Source organism: Musca vetustissima, unplaced genomic scaffold (genome assembly GCF_032173495.1).
Source record: "Musca vetustissima isolate MV318-11 ecotype Yass unplaced genomic scaffold, APGP_CSIRO_Mvet_v1 utg470, whole genome shotgun sequence".
NCBI lineage: Eukaryota > Metazoa > Arthropoda > Insecta > Diptera > Muscidae > Musca > Musca vetustissima.
The window spans coordinates 254606-274056 of record NW_026880041.1 but is presented as its reverse complement, the minus strand read 5'-3'; the positions used below and the strand labels follow the sequence as shown (position 1 = coordinate 274056).

Genomic DNA, 19451 nt, shown 5'->3' with positions numbered 1-19451 from the left:
GCATTGCAATAGGCTTGAGGTTCCTTTTTTAATTTTAACAACAACAATAAACACATAATTATATGTATGAATAGATAAATTGTATTTGTCGAGTTCAATGGGCACTGACTGGAAGGTGGTAAGCATTATGGAATTAGAAACGATCTTTTTATAGCCATTGTTTAGCATTATTATGGAATAATTGTTGCGGAAACTAAAATCTTAGAAACACAACAAATGGGCGTCGATGGCGTGTTCGTGTCTTAAGTCTTTTGTTTGGAAGCACGTTTCGACTAACTCGAATTTATTTCATTTGTATTCATCACTCACCATTCGCCTCGTGTTTAAAAATGGAAATATATGTGTAAAATCATATATGTAGCTGGGTGGTCGGATATGTGTGTGACTGATATTCGTACATTTGCAGTATTTTAAAAAATTCCGAGCGTATGCTGTGGATGTTGACTCGACAAAGAACAACTCGTCCATCATTTTAATAAGGGATCACATTGTAAATTGACATAAACTATCAGCAATTTCAATTGGAATTTGTATTGTTCATTTGCAGTTTAGTTTGTCCTAATGCCAATAACCTTAAACTAACCGCCAAAATGGGGCCGCATTAACAGATGGATCCGACATAAACAAATGAGATGTTTTAATTTCATTATTATTCTGATATGAAAGTTTGTTTTTATTTTGTATAGTTGTTAAAGTAAGAAAGTGCTCATAATTACATAATCTTTAATGAAATTACTGAAAAAAATACTCAATACATTTTCAACAAATAAGCTAATGGACCAGCCAATGACCATCACAACTATTTTCTGCTTGCGTTTTTATTTCACATTCTAAGCATTGGTGTTTGCAGAGGTCATAATTACCTGCCCTGATCAATTCAACAAAGCAAATCTGTACTAACCTTGACCATAACACTTAAAAAAACAAAACGGAAAATAAAAATATATATATAAATCGAAATACTGTTAATATAACTTCAGCCAAAGTAGATATGCAGGCGAATTTCAACTGTTCTTTGCGAATACATATCTACATAATAAAACCGTTGGTGGCATTACTTAATTAGCAGTTTGAAATTGAAAGCAATATAAATTAAAACTTTATAAATTACGGTCTGCTAGAAGCACACCACTACTTTTTATCGGGGTTTGTTGAGCATTCCGACAAAAGATATATTCCAACTAGTTTGTTAAGTTTTTTTCTGTGTGTTTGGCTCCATTCTAGAAGTTTCAACGATTTCATATAAACGGTGCACCAATGACGTTGCACTGTTCCGATCAACATCACATTTCTCTTATACATCCAAATTCAATCTGGATGAAGTTCTGTTCAAATCGTCGGATTTAATGTTGAAGATTTACAAAAGATGAAAATTTGGAAAAATTATGTGTAAAGTTCGCTTAAAATGGTTCAGATATAGTTTTGCGCTCATATATTTATTACGGGTTATAATATGACTCGTATTTATCAAAAAAAAGTAGTAGAGAGGAACGGCAAAGGAGTATGAGTTTTTGCAACTTCGCAACCCAATATAATATTTTGATGAATTTTTACATAACATTTGATAAATCGCAATGAATTGGCGATTCTATAAAAAATCATTTAATTTTTTATTATGAGATTTTTTACGAATTTTTGATTTTTTAATGATTGCTAGCAAATATATAAAATCACAAACTTTAGAACCACACAAAAAGACATAACCCACGAAATGGGTTTTATTGTGAAAGCCATAAAAGGTTTTAGCATCTCATACAAATAAATGCAATCGATTCAAAATAAGTTAAAAGTTCGGTCATCTCTTCTATTTGAAGTCGTTTTTGTGAAAAATGTTATTGCATTATATTTAAAAAAGAAACTCAAAACTGCGAATAAAAATGACTTGACGGGCAATGCGGACCAGTAAGTTAAAAGGCAGGTTGTGCATTGGTAGTAATAAATTTTAATTTATTGCAATCTTGGGTAACAATGAATGCATATATATATATATATATATATGTTTTGGATTTGCCTCCATTTAAGGGTACCGCCCCAGTTGCGGTCTAGCTTCATTATCCAACCGAAGCAGCTGTCATTACGCATATCGAGTTTTCAAAATATAAAATACTTCCTCATAGAAATATTTTTAATATGGGGCCATGTTTCGAACTAGTCCCCATGATTATGCCCCGTTTTTATATTGGTACACATTTTTATTTAAAACATTTTTTGGCTTAAAAAATAAATAAATTGTAATTACAGCTATACGTACATTTCTATTGTGCGATATGAAGTTCTACATAACTTCTTTATATTTCAGAAAAACAAATTGTTTGACTCTTGTGATAAAAAAAAAAACTTTTCAAACCACATATTCAATAAGAGTTTAACTAAATTTTCAACATTGCAATTATGTAATAAAAATCATGCTAGATGTTTGTTTTTACTAATTAGGAAAACATACAGTGGTGGTCACAGAATTAAAACATTTACTGTGGTAAACATTTTTTGACCAGCCCTCAATTCGTTTGAAGCATTTTTGAAAATTTTTTAATTCAGAACACTTCGATATACAGCACTTAAGAGATTTAGTGTGAAAATAGAAAATTATTGCATGCAATTTTTCCATAAATAACGGTTTTTATGAAAATACATCGACTTTGAAGTGGCCATATAATTAAAACATTGTGTGGTATTGTTTACTTTACTGCATTTTTTGAAAATATTTTTAGAAAAGCTCTTTAATTTAGTTAAGTTATGTAAACTAAGTACCGATAAAATCATTTACAGATAAAATTTTTTGAAAAAATCTGTAAAATCGATGAAAATTGCCAAAAATTTGTACAGTACACCTTACATTCAGATAATCACCCTTATTATAGAAAGTAAAGGTCCGAATGCACCAGAAATTGCTAGAATTAGTAGAAAACAATAAATAATTCTCAAAATAAATAAATATTTGAAATAACCAGTGAGCGGAGCAGTATAGTCGGACGGGGCCGACCATACGATACCCTACACAACTACCACGGAACTCAAATTTTTTGCGGATGTTTATTCCGAGCCTGGGCAATATTTCGTGATATTTTCACCCTCTTGCCCGATTAGAGGTAAACAGCACCTCACAGTGACATATTTTCCGAATATTTCGAGTATTCAGTACAGCTATTGTCCAGATTCCTTCGGCTTTCATTTGTGGTCTATAGATCGACTGGAAAATAACACAAGAAATTAAGTTTTCGGTCCACTTCGTTCCAAAATTATTATCTGATCATCACCGACAATTATAGGCGTTGACCTTGACCATAACTGGAACCTCATGGAACATTTCAAAGCGATCAGCGCTATATTTCCGCCCTCCAGTATGGCAATGGGTTACTAAATAATATACGTATACGGAGATACCTGTAAATATTTGTGTGTAACTCCCACATCCGAGCACATACAACAATATAATTGGTATTAATTTAAAGGTCAACCACTCCTCTTGGATATAAAATCAACTTCTCGGGCCTATGTACATCAGGGACAAATATATACGCTATAGAATACAAATTTTGTCATTTTTCACGCAAAAGTCAGGGTCCATTTGACCCGCTAAATATTGACCGATCTTTATCAAAACATGCATGCTTATTCTTTGGCCCGATCCCCTTCTCCACGCAAAATTTCGAGATGTTCGAGCCATTATTGCGGCCTCTGGGGCGACCAGAAAAACCGACAAAAATGTAGTATTTGGTCCATTTCATCCCCTAAATATTAACCAATCTTTCCCAAAAACAATAGGGGTCTTCATTGGCCAGAACACATCCTACATGCAAAATTTCGTGAAGATTGGTCCATAACTGTGGCCTGTATCGTGTTTACAAATTATAATGGACAGACGGACGGACGGACGGACACACATGTCTAGATCGACTCAGCTAGTCGAGATATGACGATCGGTATACTTAAAGGTGGGTCTAGGACCAATATTTCGCGGCGTTACAAACTTTTGGGGCTGCACAAAGCTATAATACCCTGACAACATAGTTGTGTAGGGTATAAAAACTCAAAAAATGGGAATTAACCTAAAGGAACGACTCAATTTCAATAGCCTTTACTAAAGAAGGCCGGAATATTTTTGCAGTATGTGAGAAAATATCGATTGATATTGGTATTTATTATATCAAATCGACTGTTCGAGTAGTACAGAATATATTTTATCAAAAAATATATCAGTTACAACAGAACGAACAGAGATCAACGCATAGGTTGACGAGTAAAAGTTTCTGGCACACAGCAGCATTTTCTACTTCAAATATTTGTCAAACTGTAAAATTTTTACTTCCTTGATACTAAAATAGATTAAGTGGAAGTTATTCGATTCAAAAAATATTATTTTGGAAAAATATTGTCATGTTCAATAGATTTTAAGTGTCATGAGTTGAACATCAATCATGCTGCTGTGTGCCAGAAAACTTTACTCGTCAACATAAACGTTGATTTCTGTTCGTTCTGTTGTGACTGATATATTTTTTGATTAAATACATTCTGTACTACTCGAACAGTCGATTTGATATAATAAATACCAATATCAATCGATTTTTTCTCAAATACTGCAAAAATATTTCGGCCTTCTTCAGTAAAGGCTATTGAAATTGAATCGTTCCTTTAGGTTAATTCCCATTTTTTGAGTTTTTATTTCAAATATTTATTTATTTTGAGAATTATTTATTGTTTTCTACTAATTCTAGCAATTTCTGGTGCATTCGGACCTTTATTTTCTATAATAAGGGTGATTATCTGAATGTAAGGTGTACTGTACAAATTTTTGGCAATTTTGATCGATTTTACAGATTTTTTCAAATGTGTTTATCTGTAAATGATTTTATCGGTACATAGTTTACATAATTTAACTAAATTAAAGAGCTTTTCTAAAAATATTTTCAAAAAATGCAGTAAAGTAAACAATACCACACAATGTTTTAATTATATGGCCACTTCAAAGTCGATGTATTTTCATAAAAACCGTTATTTATGGAAAAATTGCATGCAATAATTTTCTATTTTCACACTAAATCTCTTAAGTGCTGTATATCGAAGTGTTCTGAATTAAAAAATTTTCAAAAATGCTTCAAACGAATTGAGGGCTTTTCAAAAAATGTTTACCACAGTAAATGTTTTAATTCTGTGACCACCACTGTATATCAGGACGGTACTGCAACATTTCAAGCATTTTCTAAAATATGGGGGTGATCCACATTACCCGAAGTTAACTTGAAACTAATTAATAAAATGTTAAATAATTTTGTGTTTCAATTTTGCGTAACAAATTATGGATATCACAAAAATAAATGTAAAAACGGACGTCAATAAACAGTTTTTGCAGGATAGGGTTGCAGTGATTAAGGTATGCAAATTTTTTTAAGTCTTGTAAATGCTCTAAAATTTTCCAATATGAAGAAGAATAAATAGCTTAGTTTTATAGGTGTAACGTGCTGCTAGTAAAGAATTTATAATAGCATACCAATAACCTCGATAACCAGTTTTCTGTTCGGAAGTGCTGCTATTGCTTTCGTGGACATTTTGCCCCGCAGTTCAGAATATTCTCTGATCAAATCTTCAAGTCTTGGCCTTGACCGTAACATTACAAAGCAACACGCAAACAAAGCATTTTGGTAATAACAAGAAACAAGTAGAGAAGAAGAATGTAGTCTTTGGTTTGTTTGTACGAAAATAATGTGCTCATCAATATGTATGAATGGACTTAAGTATGCAAACATTCTTTGTTCGTCATACATGTTGTAAAGCAGACCAGCATAAAAGCGCGTGCTCAAAACAAGAAGGCCTTACATCGATACTGTACACTTTGTGTCTACAAATATATTCATCATTTCGAGATTATAGGAGTTAAGTTGATGGCAGCTGTGATAGTTAAAAAATATTAATCAGTTGGTTTGTTTTCGAAAGAATAAAATAGATCAATATCAATTGCGACATAAATTCCTAACACGTTTGCTGTGTTATCATACTAATAAAACGTACAACATTTATTTTGAGTTATGTCCGTATGGAATTCTGAGATGTCGCTACTTGTCCAAATGCGGTGTTTCTCATCTATGAATACCCAGCTGTAAAAAAGTTAGTCCTCAGTAATTGTTATATCCCTGAATACAGTTTTTTTTTAATAATATTGTTCTAACAGTATAATTGATGTAATGTAAGTATTAATCTGTTAAAAAGTGAAGCTATGTATTAATCGTCTGTCCATATATTTGTGGACAGATTGGCATTTCGTGTGGAACCTAGTTGCAAGTATCAATTCCAAAGTTAAATAGTCCACCTAATCCATGACGATATACATTATGCCCATGCGCATTTGAAATCATCGTAATTACTGCAATTGTTAAGTGTCATGTACATATAATAATGGTCTTTTTGAATTAAGTTACTTATGATTTAATTAAGAATAACATTAATAGTATGCATATAGTTTGTAGAAATTGCAATATGTTATTAAACAACAAACGAAGTCAATACTTAAATGTCGATGGATTCACATGTAGACGCAGGTAAAAGTGGTGTTTCACTGTTGGTAGAATGAAAAAAAGATTAACCTAAAGATACGATTATATTTTTAATAAAAACATTTTTTTTGACAACACAGCCATTATTTTGACGCAAATATATTCTAATTATATTAATTAATTCATCGGTTCCAATACCTTGTTTGAGCTGGAACATTGACTTTTGCTAATTTCGTATTTTGCAAGGTAATAAAATACCAGTCATTCAACAACATCAACAAATCGAAAAATAAGATTGGTTATATTATTTATAGTATTAGGGATTCATACAGATATATGTCATCAGTTTCAATTGAAATTTAGATATTTTCAGAATATGGTGAAAGGTTGTAACATTTCTAGAATAAGTCCAAAAATTTTTGACCATAACACTGTAGTATTACATAACACAACAATACTACATTTGTTTCGAGTCATTAAATTCAGTTAAATCGAATATATATCTTTTGTAAAACTTTCTTTTCAACAACGAATCCTTGTGAGAGATTAAATTCAATTCCTGATTTTGGCTAAACTACACAACGCTGATAATCACATGACTAAGTTGAAGAATACTCCATGGACAATATGGTTCTAATGTATGATTTTTCGATATAATCACTGCAAAAACAGATGCTGACTTTTTGAAGCCGGATTTTCTGTGTTTTTTAAACTTTTCTTATAATCCGGACGTGCAACCAGATAATGGTCTAAACTGATTATAGGATTGTAGAACACGCGATTTTGCTTCGTTTAGTGTATATCTCATGAATGTAGATTCTTTGCTATTGGATTCCAAAGACGAAAATTTGGTGCATAAATGTTTATAAAAAACCAATTTTTTGAGTCTAAATTTAAGAAGGTCCATTCAAATGCCGTAGAACCCCGCATGATTTTAGTTTTTCTACGTGCCGAATCTAATGAGTCCAGTCATGTTCTATTCCGCCCAATGAAACGGCGGATATAGGTACCTTGAATGTAGGAAAAACTGCTAAAACTCATTTTGACAAATTCGCGTATATAATCGCGTTTTCCTTCGAATTGATTTTACATACATTCATGCGAATCTGTGTAAAAAGAGGCAAAAAATACATCGCGGTTTTTAACCAATGCTTTTAAAATAGGTGTACTTTTGTGTGTTTTCGTATTAGATTACTGAAATAGATTAGTCATTTTTAAAGTCGAAACTTTTATTAGATTAATCTACCTATTCGCATTCTTTAGGAGATTAAGGCAAAACCGTATTCCCTTTACCATATTGAAAAAATCAAAAATTAAAAAAAAAACAAGTATGCAAAGAAAACAAATGTGGTTAACCATTTGTCAAGAAATTCGCGAATTACAACAAGTAGGAATTCATTTAATTTATACTTGAAAAAGAAGATTTAAAACCGTATTAAAAATTTGAACATTTGTTAATCCAATATCAAGAGAATGCAATGTCCGATTTGATCCAAACATGACAGATGGGCAATATAGGTTAATAGTCTCTTGTTTTGTCTAAAATATATTCTTTTGTACCATGTTCTACATACACAACTAGTTTGTTTCGTTTTGTTTTCGCATTCGATACAAATGGTACGAGCAATAGTTTATAACTCGCACAAGAATCGATTCTTCGATGGTTAAGATACCGTAAACTTTTACCAGTTTTACTTGCGCATGTATAATTTATTTTAATTGGTCCATTGATTAATATTTGGTTTTTTTACACTTGTTGCTTTGGCTGGTTAAAGTTCGCAGACAACAAAAACCACGTTTGGCCTTTGCGTGTAGATCATTAAGCGGACTGTTTGGGGATTTATTCGGTTCGGCTTTGCCTGAGGTGTCTTTCGTTAGCACCAATGCAGAATATATTTTGTATTAACTTAGATGTATTTTGACATACTTTTATCAATCGCAGATATTAGATGGAGACAAACAACTCGAAATTCTTCATCATTACTTCCGCACACAACACACAGACCGACACACATGGGCCAATGTCACAGCATAGTAATATTTATGCTTTTCACCCTTCGTTGTGTTCGAATAGACAGTTTTAGTTTTGGGTATTGGCCAGTATACCGTAGAACTTTTCTTGGCAAGCAAAGTGGACTTTGTACAGTTTTAAAACACATCCGTAAAGATGGTGTGATCACAAAATTTTAGAACAATATATTTACATACATAAATTTAGTAGAGCAATTTATTCACGGTATATTTTCGATCGAATATAGGAATAAAGGAACGATACATTTATTTTAATTCTTTTGTTCATAATAATTCTTTTGTTCATACGACCAAAGACATAAAAGTATAAAGATAGGACAATTGATACGTTAATAATTTCCAACAGATGGCTTTATTTTGTTGTTACTGGTTCTTATAAGAGGGTTTTTCTTATATGAATGTATTTTATATAGTAAACGGTTTTCGTATATGGGTGAAACGTTTTCTTATGTCCGTGTTTTTCTTATATAAGATGTTCTTATACCCGTGGTCTACTGTATTCTAAATCGCCATTGTGTATTGTGTAGATATTTTTCATAAAAATATTTATTATGTTTTTGTAGTCAGCTCCCTTTAAATTTATTAGCGAAAAATTTCGCACAATATGTCATCACATTCTCCCACTCCCTGTAATCCAGAATAACTAATAGTCGATTCTATTTTTTGTTTTATAATTTTACGATTGACAATATTCAGGGGGTTACTCTGTATTGTGATGCGTAAGAAAATTTGTAATGGATCGAATAACTCTTACTCTCTAATTCGTTTTCGTAGAAATTACCCACTTTGACAGTTAATAAAGACATCAGCTGTGCTAAATGGACTACCTATTCATTGTGCCATGGTATATCCTTTCGCATCTAATTTACGCAAGTGTGGCATAACCGCACTCTGTAATACGAAAACGTATGTCAAACTCGTTCGTTAAACGCACATATCTGCGTTAACAAAATAGCAAACACAAATGAAGCGAAACATGTAAGTAAGCGCAATTAAAGTTCAATACTTTAGTAGATTTTATGGTGCAACACAGCGATTTGCCAAAGGGACAGTTGCAGAGTTCAAATGTGAAACAACGCGGCAACTATTTGTGGACTGATAACCTCTATTCAAAGATGTCACTGGTAGGAAAAAGTGATGTATTATATTTTCTATATAAAATGTGAAACTATGTGTGCATATTTGTATTGCCTTATTTCGATTTATTATTCGTTTGCGTCAGTGATACAGAGTACCAAATTGTACTCTTGACGCATTTAGTTTTCGCAACGCAATACACAGAAACCCGCCAGTAGGGTTGGGGTTCGGGAATTTCCGTCCCGGGTATTCCCGGGAATTCTCGATTTTTTGACATCGATACTCTCGGGATTTCCCGATAATATTTCAGGGGAAAAGGTAAATTGAATTTCTAAATAAATATTAACACCGAGTAGAACCCATCCTATATAATTACATTTTGTAAGATACCCTCTGTTTATTTATACCATAATTAATAATACTCCCTGTATCATTTATTTGAGTAGACCCAATCCTGTTTAATTATATTTATGTTTATGTTTTTCTATCTTTTAATTAATATTGTAAAATGAATTTTATTATTACAGATACTTGAGTTGATCCCATCCTTCTTGTGATAACAGTTGTATAAATTATTGTTAATTAATTTTATTGTAATGATAAGTGCCTCAATTTTTGTATTTTTTTAATACTGTTTTAATAACCACGATAACATTATAGAGTAACTTTTTTATTATTTTTTATATATTAAGCTATTTCCGCTCGATCTTCGAGTAGAATCTTAGTTGCAGTCAAAATTTTTGTTTGGGTTTCTGTGAATAATTACTACTTTTACTAGTATTGCTTGTCAAGTTAGTGAAATGTACATGTATTATTCTTGGCCCGCAATTGTTATCGTGATTGTTAAGATTTTCTTGTTTTATTTTATAGTCGAGGATTTTCGCGTTATTGTTTATTATAAGTGTAATTATGAGATTTGTAGACTGGTAATTTCTTAAATGTGGTCTGCGGACTTTGAAATTATTGTGAATAAATAAATTAAAAAAAAAAAAAAAAAAAAGAATTAAAAATTTCAATGCTTAAGGCATAAACAGAATGGATCCATTACGTTGTAGCAACTTTTTCAGATAGGGCGAACACATGAGAAAATTTATTCTGAATGTCCTATTGAAGTGACCGACGTGACTCAAAATTTATATCTAAACTAACGGATGTGCCAAAAAAGACGCAAAGGTGTATTCAGAAGATATTTAGGTTTTCAATGAAGTGGGATCTGTATGTAAAATGAGTAAAAGTGCATAAAATGTGGGAGAATATTTTCAATTGCTGGACATTTTGACATCAACAAAAGAAACAATATATCAAGAAACCTGTTGAATGCACAAATTAACAATTCTTTGTTAATGTTTGTTAATGTGTACAAATAGTTCTTAATACAATGTTTTGCGAAAAACATAATAAAATTTGAAAATTAATTCTTAATTATTTCTTTTTATGTGTTATTGTACAATGAAACGTAAATTTTTTATAATTCTAATTATTTAATTAATCGGGCATGTTCTGGCATTCACTTCACCAGCAGAAGTGTATCGAGGTGTGCTGTAACACACTTTACACCCATTTGAGGTGTATACTTTACACTTACATTTTCATAGTGAGAGTCGGGTGTATTCATGGTACAATAATACAAGGTAGGGCAGCTTGAGGTGAATAACAAAAAAGCAACTATGCACGTGTGGCTTCTTCTGCCAAAAATAAAATAAATATACGCAACAAGTGTTTGTGTTCATTTGACATTTTTTCAACACAATAATAAAAACGCGGAAACTGAGTGAAATGTTATGATTTCTTCCTTAAATCCAGTAGGAAATACCATCAAATGTTTGTTTCATCCATATCAAAGTAAATACTTCCAGACGAACATGTTAAAAACATAATTTTCATTTCAATTAAATTTGAATATATTTCAATTTATTTTGAATTTATTTGACATAGTATTCAAAACAATACACACACATACACAAAATATGTATTAAATTTGATGGAACCCAGCAAGCATTTTTATCCAAAAAGTTACTACCAGACTCACTCGTGTTTTCAAAAAGTTACTGAAAACACTCGTAGGCGATATCGTATTTTAACAAATATGTTATTCCGTTTGGGAAGAAATGAACCACGTACTCGTCACCTTTTAAAAGTATCTTCTTCGTGACAATTTGAAGTTAATAATGCGTTAATAATCGACACTCCAAAATGACACTGTTTTGTTACCTTAAATACTATCGCATTAGTTACTTTCAACTTTCACTAAGAAGATGTGACGAATGCGTGCTTCATTTCTTCAATATCAATTTTGATACCCAAAGGAAATAAAATACTTGTATAATTCAAGTATTGCGATTGCAATAACAATAATGAGTAACGTATATTATGCATAAACATTTGAAAATTTAACGCTAAACAAACATAAAATTGAAGTTAAGGTTAAGGCTAAAAACATTATTCAATTAAATTATAATAATGGTTAATTTTTCAACAATTTTATTGAGCCTTCGGTGTTTTTGTGTATTCTATCCCGAGCGTGTAAAATATGTTGTTGATAAACTTTGTTAGGTACAACAACGACGTCTGGAAAAATTTAAGATGGCACATATCTGTAAAATTTCAAATTAACACATAAGTAAGCTGACTTGCCTCTTATTATATTATATGTAGTATATCGCTGAAAACTGGGTTTTTGTATAGTTCCACGCCATGTTATTTCAATTGATATTTGATCACTTATAACATCATTAATTGATAATTTAACAAATGATATTTTCTGTAATAAATTTGTATTTAGAATGGTGGCAGAAATTATGATAAAAGTTATATATTATTACCAATTGATCTCGAACTTCACAAACATAACATGACAGCTGTGGCAACAATTGCAATTCTTTTTCTAAGGAAGTGGGCATTATGGAATGTCGTATTTCATTCTTTAGAGTAATTACTTGCTCCGTAAGTGTTTTAATTAACATCTGTGTGGCCATTTGATTTTTGTTAGTTTCCTTTAAAAATATTTCAATGGTTTCTTTTAGAATTTTTATTTCAATTTGATGTTCATAAACACTCCGACATTTAACATCTTTAAGATTTATGTAATTTATTTAAAATCACAAAATTAAGGTAAAGCGTCATAAAAACCCAATTTTAAATAGATACTTAGGTTTGTGTTGCATTTATTCCGAATAAATCTCTCGCTTGACACAAACAGCCGATTTGCAATAAGATCGTACAGGATAGGGTTACCAAATGATCAACTTAAATCAATCAACAAATTAATTATATTAAAGAATGTTTCATACATATATTTTTTGTTGCGAATAATAAAATATTAAAAACAGAATAATAAAATTATCGTTAGAATTTACGAAATTACTAAAAAATAACAGAAACAATGTTAAAAACGAATACAGTTTTATTGTATGGCAACACTATTTCTGCAATTAAATTTGAATGTATTTGGATTTATTTGACATATTAGTTTGACAATACACACACATACACAAAATATGTATTTTGATGTCCCCCACATTCAATTTACTGAATCTGTCTCTGGCAACACTATTTCCCGTATAATATGGCAACACGACATTTTCGCTACAAAGTACTATTTACTAATGTTAATGAAAAAATACTAAAGACTCGGCAAAATGCATTTTGACAAAATAGTTTTTTAAACATATTTAGGGGGTTTAAGCATAACATAACAATCCTTTTATGCGGTCAGAAGGTTGCCATGCAAAGTATTCTGCTGATGCTTAATCCGTATATTTTTGTCACTTTTTGAATTTAAATAATTCGCTTTCCTTTTGTTAAACATGTTAAATAATTATTTAAATTACAATATATTACCGAAAATTTTACCGCCTTTGATTATCTATCTTTATTTAGAATAAGGCGAACAAGGGAAATGGTTTTCACTAGTGAAATCACTCCCTAGCGAATATTGATAATAAGGCTGAATATAAATATGAACAGAATGGGGTACACATGTAGTCGAACATGCTTAGATCGACTCAAAAAATTATTATTCATAGAAAATTTGCCAATGCACCTTTTGTTAGCATTGGTTATAAACGGACATATTTTTATAAATATTCCATTATTTTTTAATTAAACAAAACCTACTTAAATAAGGTTGTATAAATAGCAATTCCGTAGAAGATTGTATAGACGCGTTAAATGTATGAAAGACCGATAGTATACATTTCATCCATAAAATACAAATTAAATATAACACAATTCTTTACTGTGTCTATGATTTTTATTAAAATACATTTACTAGAATTACAAATAAAAATATAATTGAAAATTTTGTTTCTGTTTGGTATGGTGGAAAACGAGTATAACGAGCGAGAAAATTACTGTTCGTCTGTTAAATACTTTTATTCAGTGAATTTCAATTTTAAATTATTGTAATTTTGCTTCGCATAAAATTAAATGTTTAACTCTCCACAACATAATTTTATTATCTATGTAAGCCATTTTTGGGAATGACATCCGATGTGTAGCAGTCGCAGATAAATACGTATATGCCGGGAATATATCCCTTTGGTAAATTTAAGATTTCATATATTTAACAATAATGCGGAAAATTTTTACATGCCTGCTTTTGCTCGATTAATGTAACGTGGATTATATTAGTGTGTATTGGTTGAGAATTCTAAATAACCTGTGGGTGGCGATGGTTGCAATATGTACTATATTTTATGTTATTTTATTAATTATTACGAACTTCTTAGAAAGTAATAGGTTCATGGGGAACTGTACATTCACCCACAGTCACACGATACATGGCCATTTCAGAAATTCCGTGGTAATGTACAAAAGCAGCGGCGATAACCAAAATGTGGAAGAGTTGATGGGATTGGAACTGTAGGATTAAAAACGGCATTAGAATTTGATGATAATCAAAAAAATAAGTTGTATTTACATACCCACAAATCAAACTTTCCAGGAAACCATCGTTCCGGTACTCGCAGGGCATAAAGCAGTGCCCCCAATATGTAAAGAAATCCTATTAAATTCTCAATTAATTTATGTACTTAGAAAAATTAAAATTTATTTGTCCTACCCATTAAAACAAGCCATCCCAAACTGGACTGACTAATTTGACTGAACCATCCTTCCATCACGCCGTAATGAATTGCTGGAATTACCCCGGACAAGCCGAAGCACATAAATACGCCAGCACGTAGAGGTCGGAATGCTGGCTCAGAGAACTTATCCCACAGCGATACAATAATTGATAAACATCCCAGCACACATACTACCGACAGATAAATCACTTTTGGTTGATAGTGACAATAGAATCCGTAATAAAGCCAGGGTACAAATGAACCCATAATAAGTAGAGCTATACCGCAATAATCTAATCTGCAAAGACAAAAATTTAATTTTATTTGTAAATAAGTTTTTAACATATGGAAATAATTTAAGCACGATCCCTCTGTATATAAAAAGTACAACAAATAGTCGTAGCTGTAGCACTACTGATGACAGCAAAGATGCTGGAGTAGGCTTCTGAAATAAGTTTAAAAAATCGATCCGTGGAAAAATAAAAGGTTGAAATTAAAAGGATTAAAAATGCTTGCTGGGGAAATAGTTTAAATTTTGAAAATTAAACCCCTTCAATTCAATGAATAATTTTAATTGTCAAAACCCATAGTAACAAAACATAAACAAATGTCTACGTGATACTTTCCCAGTGTTACCCCGAGCGTCTACTCGCACATATATGTCTTAAGTGCAGTGACATAGATAGGAACTATCAAAACACATATTCGCAATAGCCTCTTATCAATCAAACATTTTTTATTTATGTTGTTGTTACACGCCCATATTTTAATTCAACTAACAGGGAAATTGCCATTGTAGGTTCCATTTACTACATCCCCCATTCGTAGAAAATGTAACAGTATACGTAACGTCTAATGAATCCATTTTAGACAAAACATACCAATAAAATGTGATAATAAAAACTTACTTGGAGAACAGTCTTCCGATTTCCACAGAATGACAACTGAGCGTGTGAAAAGCAAACGAGAAACCCAAACAAATGATGGCACCTACGAAAAATGCCCCAAAGATTAGTTTTTCCTGAAATTGTATTTCGACAGATGGGCGTGACAGGAAGTAACATGCCACGCCAATGAAAGCAACACAGCCTAAAAGATGAGTCCAAATGTTTCCGGTCTCAGTATGCAAGCGAAAGATCGATTTGAAGCAAGCACTAAACGAAGGCAGTGGAGGGCGATGTCCACGGTGCAAAAAGTCATTATCTTGCAACCACTTTGGAAGATTCTTATAGTGACAAACCTTCCAACTGGCCTCCCACACCTACAAGAAAATTGAAACAAACGTGCACATTAAAAATAGAAATAAATATACAAATTTAACACATTACCTTGCGTACGAATTCTTCAGCTTGTTCCGCGGCATTATGGGCCAATGCTCCTAAATCTATTTCATCTGAGAGAACTCCAGCCTTGAGAACCTCCGTCATCTACAATAACAACAACACCAAATGACACAAGTACACATATATAAAAAAAAAATAAATAAATCTAAACAAAAACTGGGCACAATACGAACATCGATCTGTACATTCTCTTTTAAAGTTTCATATTTATTCGATGGCCCAGGATTGTCTACAGCTATTTCATGGGTATTCATTATTGTGTGCCGTATTTCGTTTTGTTTGTTTTCTATAAATTTGTATATAATCTTAAGTTATTGCTTATCACTGACCAAGTAGACATTTGATTAGAACAACAGCCGATAATAGTGTACGTAAAATATATTAAATATAAAGTCGCTTTAAATTATAAGGCCAATCAGGGCGATAAAGGAAAATAGCAAATTAACAATATACGTACATAAAACCGTCTCGATGCATAACACAATTGATTTATTTTAAAAGTATGGTTGTTACAACAATTGTATTAAACAATAACATTTTGTTTATTGTCGCAACTGTTTTTCGGACATACTTGAGTTTGTACGGCTAGTTTCCGAGGGTATCTATTTGTTATGGGATAACTTTTTATGGACTAATTGTAAACAATTGTAAACAAAAACAGGATAATAAAATAAATACTCACTTCAGCTTCTATGAGTTGAGTGTCTTCAGGAGTGGATGGCAATGGACACCCCGCGTCGTCTTCTTCGGCCAACACATCATCGTCTTCACCAAGCAAATCCAGGTCGTGTGTGCTTAAAGAATCATCATGACCCCATCCTCGCCTTTTACGAAGGATCATTTTAACATCGGCCGAAATAAATTCATCGTCATCATCACTGCGTACTCCCATCTCGCCTTCAACAATATCACATTCGCTGAATTTATTTTCAGCACGTGAGTGAAGGGGCGAATCAAGATCACTAAGAGGATCGTTCGTGCGAACTTCTGAATAATCGGCCATCGAGGTATTACGTTGTAATAAGATTTTCGAAGGATCAATTTCCATTGGCGAAACTGGCTGTAACCGCTTTTCGTCTTTATTGCGGTGTGTAAAATGTGCCTCTTGGGGGCTGCAAGAAAAAAAAAAAATGTTTTTTGATATTTCTATCTCCATCTCCAATACCAATACAACACTTCATAAGGTACGACGAATGTAAGTTTCTTTATTTTCCATGTAAAACGACAGTAATAAATGATACGTAGACTTTTGTGTTTACAGGGAATTTTATATAGGGTAACTATATAAAATTTCGATCCAGACGTCTTTATGAATGTGCGTGTGACAGTTAGAACATAATAAACAACAATACATAAAAAAATCGCTTTATAACGAATAGGCCTCACAATCACCCTTACTACGGTAGGCGTTTTTGTAGTACGCCAGCTTTCGTAGACGTAGTCTTAGTCATTGTCATTTTTGGTCGTAAAATTTACGACTTCGCCAAATTTTGTAACATATTTGTTCCTTACTGATATTTTCCATAAAAGCTATTTTGTTCTATTTAAACAATTGGTTTCATGTTACAGATTTAATTACAAATTAATATTTTCTCATATACTGCAAAAATCTACTGGTTTTCTTCAACGAAATCTTTCGAAGTCAAAGGTGTCCTTTAAGTTTTCCTCATGAGTGCACCGATAATGCTACAATAAATTTCTAAAAGAGAAAACTTTATTACACGTTATATACTCTATAGAATAAAGGCGCATATAGATTTACGAAATCCACTCGATCTTAAATGCCAATTCCAAAGCGTATATGTCAAATATAATCTACTGGATTTGTGAACATGATTAAGGTGACTTATACGTCATGCAATTGACATTTGAGATCGAGTGGATTTAGTAGCTTAAACGTGCTCTAAGCTGTATGAGCTATTTAAAGTTTAATTTAAATTATATGCCGCTGTGGTAAACGTGACTGAAAAATGCACAAAAATGCACTCAATTAAAATTGCATTACTTTTGTTTTAGATGTATACATCCCCTATGCAGTATTATATTTATAGAAATTGTTTTAGATTTTTTCTTTTTAAATTTGAAAGGTCTTACCAATTTATAAATGCGGGAACTGGCCCATTGCGAACAGCTTGAACTGGCAATTTATATACATACTCATGGTATAGAATATAAGGTAACAGCAAATTTTGTACAACACACTTGGAAATTTGTTATAAGTAATACTAGTGTCAACGTCATTTAATCGAAAAATGTAAACAAAACATATAAAAAAATATATATATATAGTGGTGGTAACGTAATTAAAACATTTACTATGGCAAAGATTTTTTGATCAGCCCTCGATTCGATGGGCCAACATTTCGTTTGGTCCAATTTTTTATTTTTTATATTCAAATATTTAATTATATTAAGAAGTATTTATTTTTTCTACTAATTCTATCAATTTGTGGTTTATTTGGAAATTTATTTTCTATATTAAGGGTGATTTTTCGAATGTTATGTGTACAAATTGTTGCCAATTTGTATAATTTTTACAGTTAATTTAACAAATTTAATGAGCTTTTTTAATATTTTCAAGAAAATATACAATGTTTCAATTATGTGGCCACTTCAAAGTCAATAAAACCGTTATTTATGGAAAAATTGCATGCTATAATTTTCTATTTTAACACTAAATTTCTTAAGTGCAGTATATATAAGTGTACTGAATTATTTTTTTTAATACTTCAAGCGAATCGAGTTCTGATCAAAAAATGTTTGACATAGTAAGGCCTATATATTAGGTCATCCAGTAAGCTGCTATCTAAATTGTTTTGTCAAAGTATTTGATTTTGAATAAAAAAAACTGGCTACCAAAGTTATGTACAAATATTAAAATAAATTAAAATAAACCATGGTCTATTAATTAAATAAGGTATACTGAATAAACTAAGGTTTATTCATAAGGTTAACAGAGAGGCGAATCCATGACGTAGTCTTCTCTTGCTGTCAACATTTTAATCACGAAAAACTAAAAATATCATTCAAAAAACTTAGTATGCACGTATATTTTGTTTCGAATAACAATATTTTTTGCTTATTTGTTCTTCAAGCAATACATTTGAAAGTCAATTACATCTTTGAATTGTTAACCTTTTGGATAAACCTTGAAATAAACGAATTATGGTAAAGACATTTTCGCCACAATATAAAGTTGGACAATAAATGTGCTGTATTTTTTTAGGAACTCGCATTCTGGATATCCTGATATTTGCGCCATGGACAGTTTCGAATTTTATGCGCATCAAATGTTTCTGTTTGGCAATTTTTAAAAACATAATTCGTCATGTTTATATTGACAGTAGTATTACGTTGAAATTAAATCTGCTGGGTTTTGCAGTTACCATATAATTGTACCATGAAACATATTATGTCCGTTCCAGAACTGCAATTTACCAATATTT

General features: G+C 31.5%; 1 protein-coding gene across 1 annotated transcript; it reads right to left on the bottom strand.

The window, feature by feature from the left end:
- Window positions 1-14319: 14319 nt before the first annotated feature.
- On the bottom strand, window positions 14320-17078 carry LOC133325317 (adiponectin receptor protein). Its single transcript, XM_061534101.1, has 6 exons — window positions 16688-17078; window positions 15991-16089; window positions 15571-15923; window positions 14659-14960; window positions 14522-14601; window positions 14320-14457 (listed from the first exon to the last, which is right to left on the bottom strand). The coding sequence occupies exons 1-6, from the start codon at window positions 17051-17053 to the stop codon at window positions 14323-14325; spliced, it is 1335 nt and encodes a 444-aa protein (XP_061390085.1). The 5' UTR covers window positions 17054-17078; the 3' UTR covers window positions 14320-14322.
- Between the last annotated feature and the right edge of the window lie 2373 nt (window positions 17079-19451).

Coding starts and splice junctions, on each gene's coding strand:
- LOC133325317 (XM_061534101.1), bottom strand. CDS start 17,053: ATGGAAATTGATCCTTCGAAAATCTTATTACAACGTAATACCTCGATG. Junction 14,602..14,658: donor GGGATGGCTTGTTTTAATGG/GTAGGACAAATA, acceptor AGAATTTAATAG/GATTTCTTTACATATTGGGG. Junction 14,458..14,521: donor CTGGAAAGTTTGATTTGTGG/GTATGTAAATAC, acceptor TTAATCCTACAG/TTCCAATCCCATCAACTCTT.